Below are 7180 nucleotides of genomic sequence, written 5' to 3'. Positions count from 1 at the left end.
AGTAGTCATTTCAATTTGCTCAGAAAAGTTTATTTCAGGAGCCATACACCTCGCACTGCCAATGTTTTTTTGTTTTTTTTGTTTGTTTTTTTGAATGTCATATCGATACAAATTCACCTACTGTGTGGGTGTTCTTTTAGAAAAATGATTTTTAGGACTTTCAGTCCATGCCCATCTTCCTTTGGGCTCATCTGTTTAGCTTTAGGATGTTTCCAACTAGACTAGACTGATCATTATGGAAGCTCGTTTCCGCCACTAAAAAAAAAAAAATCGCCATCCATAACTCAAAATTTTGAGTTATTAACTCAAAATTTTGAGTTAATAACTCGAAATTTCAAGAAAATAACTCAAAATTTTGAGTTATTAACTCGAAATTTTGAGTTAATAACTCGAAATTTCAAGAAAATAACTCAAAATTTCGAGTTAATAACTCGAAATTTTGAGTTAATAACTCGAAATTTCGAGTTAGCAAAGCCAATCAAGATGCGTGGTGATGGTACGTCATTTCCTTGTTACGGAAATAAAACCCGGAAGACACCAGTTATCAATGCTACAGCTAAGCTACCAGTACAGATCCGATCATGAATGAGCAAATTGCTAAGTACTTTCAGCGAGGATTTACAAACGATGAAATCCTTGCGTTATTAGCTGAATCACATGGCATCATTATCAGCAAACGCACCCTCGAAAGGATCTTACACAAGAACAGACTTTGGCGCAGAAAGAACAAAACTGAGGTGGAAGAGGTGGCGGCTTTTATACAAGCGCAACTGGAAAACTCAGGTCAGTCACATGGATATCGCTGGATGCACCAGAAGTGTTGGATGAATGGAATTGTGACTGACAGAGAAACAGTTCGTCTTCTGCTCCGTTTACTCGACGGTGAAGGTGTGGATTTAAGGTCCCGTAGACGACTGCGGAGGCGAGTGTATCATAGCAGAGGCCCCAACTATGTGTGGCACATCGACGGATACGATAAGCTTAAGCCATTTGGAATTGCAATAAGTGGATGTATTGACGGCTTCTCAAGGAGCGTTATATGGCTTGAAGCTTACAAGACAAATAATGACCCCAGAGTGATTGCTGGTTACTACATGGATGCCGTGATTCAACATGGTGGATGCCCTGATCGAGTGAGATTAGATTTAGGAACAGAAAACGTCCATGTGGCCCAGATGCAAAGGTTTTTACATTTTTCAGACAGTGATTCAGAAACTGATCATGTCACTTTTGGAGCAAGTACAGGAAATCAGCGTGTTGAAAGATGGTGGCTAATCTTACGAAGTCAGTGTGTCCAGTACTGGATCGACCTGTTTGACAAACTAAGAGAGGATGGACACTTCTCAGACTCGTTCTTGGACAAATCATTGGTCCAGTTCTGCTTTCTTCACATTATACAGGTGAGTTTACCTACTGATATCTGTTGTAACTGACTGTTTTAGCAGCATACATGGCCTTTGGCATATTGCTGAAATACTGTATACATTAAAGTACACATGAAAATTATAGTTTTAAATCTGATCTCTTTTTTTCAGATAAATATATTAAAATGAATATCAAGGTACACATATTACAAATTCATTATGTGGGTTTATATGTGTCTCTGAAATTGATCATTTATAGTGGGCCAAAACTAATAAATAAATAAGAATTCAAATCCCCATATTATACATATACAGTTTTAGCTAAAAATAAATTAAAATGCATACATCATGATCTAAGCCACAACTGTGCCTATGTATATACATTAACATGTTGTGCATTGTACTGTGTATAACTGCATGTGACAAATAAACACTATCTTAATCTTAATCTTAAAAATAGTGAAATTAGAACAAAGTTTGCATTACAAAGGTACAATAATGGTGTCACGTAATCTAACATAATTTATGCAGAAGTTAGTTGTTTTTTGTACATGTTTAAATTAAAAATGTTACTTGTGTGTATTTTTGTCATCAAGGAGGAATTAAACGAAGTTGCTTTGGCTTGGAACGACCACAGAATACGCCCAGTCCACAACTCCCGCAGTCCTCATGGTCGACCGTCTTTTATGTATGCCCTCCCAGACATCTATGGAGCGAGAGACTGTCTCCAGCATGTCAATATGGAGAAAGTTGAAGCCTGCCTTGAAGAATGTGTGTTCAAAGACTTTCCATGTGATGAGGATGTCTTTCATCTCTGTGTAGAACTGATGGCTGAACATGCTCTGGGCTTCACAAATGATGTGTTTGATACAGTGGATCTGTATGTACAACTAAGGCAGCTCATGCTTGCTCAGTTGGAGACATTGCCTTAAAGGTTATACCTATTTATGCATTTGACAGAGCTGTTGAAAGCACATGTCCTTTAACCTTTGTGCTTCCTTAGGAACAGTTAGTCCTCTGGCTTAGAAGAATAAAAATTAAAAAAAAAAAAGTAATTAACACTGTATAGTATATAGAGTATAGTGTATAGTGTGAATTACTTTTTTTTTTTTTTTTTATTCTTCTTATTTATATGTGTGTGTATATATGGTTGCAGGTACAAAATACATTTCACTGTGCATTGTACTGTGTATAACTGTGCATGTGACAAATAAACACTATCTTAATCTTAATCTAGTCTTTTTTTTTGTTGTTATTTCTACAGTAATTGTTGTCTGCACAAAGAGAACATCCCAGTTTTTTCATGTACAAAGGCTTAAATCTTACACATGCTGCCTGTCAAACCTGGTATTTGGAGATCATTAAGGTAAAGTGATATGTCTCATGGTGGATTTATGATTTTAGCTTTCTGAAGATATTTTTTTAATCCTTGTTCACTTGTATCTCATTTTTGATGTCTCTTAATTTTATTTTTTTCTGATAATGTTAAATTACTAATTTGGTTGTCTAGATTTTTTTATATAGAAAATATAGCTTATAGATGAGCTTAACTAAGCAAGGTGATGATTGTCTGTCAAAAAATATATATAAAAATGAACTGAGCTCTGTCATTGTAGTCTCCTTGAATACTTTATTATAATACACAAATCTCAAAAACAGGGACACTTAGCAATTAACATTTAATCCAGAGCAGTAAGTTAAAACAAAAGTGACTACACAAATCAAAAATGTGCAAAACTTGTAAAATATCAAAGAATTTAAGATAAGAACAGGTAAAATGGCAAGATTTTACAAAGATGTCCTAAACTTTCTGAAATAAGAACATAGTGGCCTAAAATTCTATGAACCAAAAACATTAAGGTTTAAAGCTGAAAAAATATTGGGGAAAAAAGTTAATAAGAAAAATCAGTCATGCAGTGCAATGAAAGAAGGGAGAAACAAGACTTTTATCCCTCCTGATACATCAAGAAACAACCCCCAGCTGAGCACTTGTTGATTTCACTTAAGTCCAAAATAAAAATATATCAATTATGCTTTATGGCCACTCATTTTAGCAACATAGTCACCATAACCCAGATGGCTGAATAGAGGTGCACAAAAAATAACTATTGAATTACTGGCATATAATATAAAACTGAACTTGTAAACATTAAAACTTGTGCATTATAATAGAACATGTTAGATATATTAACTATATTACTGCAGGGGTCTCAAACTGTAACTTCTGAGGAGCCACTATAATCTCACTTTATAACATTAGATAACTAAACTGTCAGATTTAAATTAAGTTTTTCCTTCTTTTTTGGATTGAGTATGGCTAATGAAATTATAGAAAAAATTTATAAATGTGTAAAGATACTTTGATTTTTAACTTGGTATGCGCAGATGCTGAATGAGGCAATAGGAATTTTTATAAAAAGGCCTCCAGGCTGCCACTTTGACACCTCTGCAGAAGTGCATTAATCAAGTGTTTTCAAAACATATTGCCGTGTAATAAGAACACACACAAATAAATTCAAGTCTCTAATTTTGTACCTCAAGTTGAATTCAATTAGTGTTTCACCAATAACTTTCTCAGGAATCAGTTTTGAAACATGTGATTCACATTGTAACAGTTCTGTTTTAGTGCACAACTCAAATACAATCTCTTGTACAAATCTGTGGGTCCAGATCCAGTGTTTGTGAATTAAAGTATTAGATAATGTCCATGACCCACACATTGGATTCCAACACTCTGTTCATCTCAGAACTAAAATCAGGATAGCTGTCATAATTTATTGACAGCTCCAGTACACATCCACATGTGTGTGCCACAGGTCGCCTCTGGAAACCTTCAAGTTCGTTAAATGCAACAATGATGTTCTTTCCAAGATATAAGTCTGAACCTGTGCAAAACCTAAGGAACAAGCACAAATGTTGCTTCTCAACATTCTTCACATATGTAGTTAGGTATTTCTGAATAACCTTCTGATGGGTCGTCATTGTTTCAGGAAAAGTGAAACACCCGAGAACCTTTCTCACATTTGGTTGGAGGGCTTCATATACTGAAGACAGATCACAAAGGCTTTCACCTGCAGTGCTGAGTGTTTTCGCCCACTGTTCGATGACATAGGCAGGCTCTTGGACAAGTGTTTTGTGTGCAAGCTCCATTAGGACTTCGGTAGCATTGCAGGCTGTTGGCATCCTTCTGCAGCTCTGGTTATCAAGTATGTCTACAAGTTCTTCTTGGTCCACACTGCTAAAATCTGACTGCCACGCCTCTAACACTGTACGCTCAGATTCAGGCATGAACTTGAGAAAATTCTCCACAATATCACTCTTCACATATCCAAAGGCAGCTTGTTCCAGAATGGCAGGGGCAATTTTCACAGGGAGATATTTCTCTGTGGCCCATCCAAATGCAATGATTCTGCCCACACTCTCCCACTCCTGCTGCCCAAAATCATGCCTTAAGAAGGGCACTTTGTAAGCAGTTCCAGTGGTGCACTGGTCATAGAATTCCTTCCAGAATTCTGAAAGACAGTCTCTTACAACTCCTCCATGATCATAAGCTTTTTCAGGTGTTCCATCAGGCAGTACAAGCTGGATTTTAATGTCAACATCTTCGAGATCATTAGCACTAAAATGTGAAATGAGCTCTGGCATTACCTGCCCTCTGTGAACGACTAGTACTCTTTTCATTCTCTCACTGGTTGGGCCAGGTTGTGGAGTTAAAACCAGGGTGTCGTCCAAATTTATTGACTCACTGTCAGAGACGGGTCCAACAAAAACAATGTCACTGCTGTAAGAAGAGTTATCACTTACAGCCTGCATGGAAGAGAGTGAAAGGTTATTGTCTGTAGTGTCTACAGTTTGTGTCACATCAGGGCTGACTTGTTCAAAAGGAGCAAATGAAGAAACTGTAGCAACAGTAAAAGAAGAGGAGTTTTGGTCTTGAGAAGATGATTGCAAACCTGGGCTGCTTTGGGTTTTTTTTGTGGTCAGGTAAAACCTAAGGATATTTAGTTTTGTAACATTGTACATTTCTCCAACTGTTAATCCACCATCAACTGTCATCTCTTGATAATCCTTTAGATCACATTCAAAATCTGTTAAGGGCCCCCGAACATTTCCTCCATTTGGAAAGAACAGATCTTTTGCAACCTGTAATATGTCACTTTTCTTAGCGTCCTTGCAAATTACCATTTTTCTTGTCCCTCCTCCTCGTCTAGCTCTAACCTGCTTGAAAACATCAGCATCTTCATCATAATGCATCCATCCTATTTCTATTTTTCTCTTTGTCTTCAGAGCATTTCTTTTATGGGTTGGTTCTGAATGTTCTTGCGCTGTGCTGCTGCCATCTTCAGATGTTTTTCTTTTGGACAATTTGGTTTTCAGACGTTCAAAAAGCGTCGACTTTCGGCTGTTGCCCTGCCGTCTGCAAAATCCAAATACTGCAAGGCGATCACCATATGATGGTAGATAAGTCTTCAGCTCCTCATCTGACATCAGATTTATAACACTGGCATCGATCTACAGAGGGAAAAATAATTCACTTTCACACACACACACACACACACACATATATATATTTGAAAATACAATTATATATTGAATGAAAAAAGTAGTATTTAAAAGAAAAAAAAATTAGAATTATGTACCTTCTCATTCTCCAGGGTTTGTATTATTTCCTCAGAGACTTCTCTTCGTCTCAAGAAGTCAGTCAGGTCTTCCATGCTGTAAACAAGTATGTACAAATGATCACTTATGAATCCACCATATGATCATCAAGTCTCGGTGTCTAGTGTACTTAATGTAGTTGAGAAGCTTGTAATATAACTTCCTGGGTAATATACCTTCCCTGCAATTAAACACTAATCAGTGGTTCTCAAATTGTGGGGCGAAATGTCATGACAGGTGGGATGCGAATGACCTGGGAGAAAAGTCATGCGGAACATACGTTGAACATCTGATTTATTTTCACAGCGGAACGAGGAAACGTTAGCAGCTACGTTAGCACGGCGACTAGCCAAGCCAAGCTGTGCACATAGTGCCGTCATGCCGCCACTTCAACATCGACCCCCAGACCGATCTTAGCGTGTGGTGTTAAAATATTTCATATAAGTGAGGCATAACGGAAAAAATCTGCACTGATTACATACCTTTTAGATAGTTACCACTCGTTAGACTACATCTCTACCTGAAAACCCTGGCGACAATGCAGCACAGTCTCTACCCGAGTGCGGCTGTGCCCTGTGCTTCCGGTAACAAGGAAATGACGTTCCTGCATCCGTTCCTGCATCCTGATTGGCTGTGCTAACTCGAAATTTCAAGTTAATATCGCCATCTGTAACTCGAAATTTCGAGTTAATAACTTGAAATTTCGAGTTATTTTCTCGAAATTTTGAGTTAATAACTCGAAATTTTGAGTTATTAACTCGAAATTTCGAGTTATTTTCTCGAAATTTCGAGTTATTTTCTCGAAATTTCGAGTTAATAACTCAAAATTTTGCGTTACGGATGGCGATTTTTTTTTTTTAGTGGCGGAAACGAGCTTCCATAGATCATCGCTAGAACAGCAGCATCAAACATACATATATAACGACTGTACCGATGTGACGGGAGCAAAAGTAACGTGACTGTACAGTAAAGAATTGTACTTTTAACTGTGCCATGTTTAATCGAACATTTTGGATAATACTTTCTTTGTATGCTGCCTATATACCTTTTCTCACCCAGTCGCAGAATCTGACTGGCTTGACAATAAAGCTTTCTTTAAACTATTGAAGGTATGTAATATGTACTGCTGCAGTTGTTAAAGTTCCACCAGACAGACG

General features: G+C 37.3%; 2 protein-coding genes across 3 annotated transcripts; one reads left to right on the top strand and one right to left on the bottom strand.

The window, feature by feature from the left end:
• The first annotated feature begins 417 nt into the window (after positions 1–417).
• On the top strand, positions 418–2408 carry LOC115795748 (uncharacterized). The gene is made up of 2 exons (XM_030751806.1): positions 418–1400; positions 1961–2408. Exons 1-2 carry the CDS (start codon positions 582–584, stop codon positions 2294–2296), a joined length of 1155 nt encoding a protein of 384 aa, XP_030607666.1. The 5' UTR covers positions 418–581; the 3' UTR covers positions 2297–2408.
• A 1265-nt stretch (positions 2409–3673) lies between these two features.
• LOC115791054 (uncharacterized) lies at positions 3674–6632 on the bottom strand. Of its 2 annotated transcripts, none has more exons than XM_030745153.1 (3): positions 6506–6632; positions 6005–6080; positions 3674–5898 (listed from the first exon to the last, which is right to left on the bottom strand). In XM_030745153.1, the coding sequence occupies exon 3, from the start codon at positions 5850–5852 to the stop codon at positions 4059–4061; it is 1794 nt and encodes a 597-aa protein (XP_030601013.1). In that variant the 5' UTR covers positions 5853–5898; positions 6005–6080; positions 6506–6632; the 3' UTR covers positions 3674–4058. The 2 variants fall into 2 exon arrangements, with proteins under 2 accessions (XP_030601013.1, XP_030601004.1); XM_030745144.1 differs by having other exon boundaries at positions 3674–5876.
• Between the last annotated feature and the right edge of the window lie 548 nt (positions 6633–7180).

Source organism: Archocentrus centrarchus, chromosome 2, assembly GCF_007364275.1.
Source record: "Archocentrus centrarchus isolate MPI-CPG fArcCen1 chromosome 2, fArcCen1, whole genome shotgun sequence".
NCBI classification, from domain to species: Eukaryota; Metazoa; Chordata; class Actinopteri; order Cichliformes; family Cichlidae; genus Archocentrus; species Archocentrus centrarchus.
This window is presented reverse-complemented; position numbering and strand designations above follow the sequence as displayed.

Coding starts and splice junctions, on each gene's coding strand:
- LOC115791054 (XM_030745144.1), bottom strand. CDS start 6,079: ATGGAAGACCTGACTGACTTCTTGAGACGAAGAGAAGTCTCTGAGGAA. Junction 5,877..6,004: donor AAACCCTGGAGAATGAGAAG/GTACATAATTCT, acceptor TTCCCTCTGTAG/ATCGATGCCAGTGTTATAAA.
- LOC115795748 (XM_030751806.1), top strand. CDS start 582: ATGAATGAGCAAATTGCTAAGTACTTTCAGCGAGGATTTACAAACGAT. Junction 1,401..1,960: donor GCTTTCTTCACATTATACAG/GTGAGTTTACCT, acceptor TTTGTCATCAAG/GAGGAATTAAACGAAGTTGC.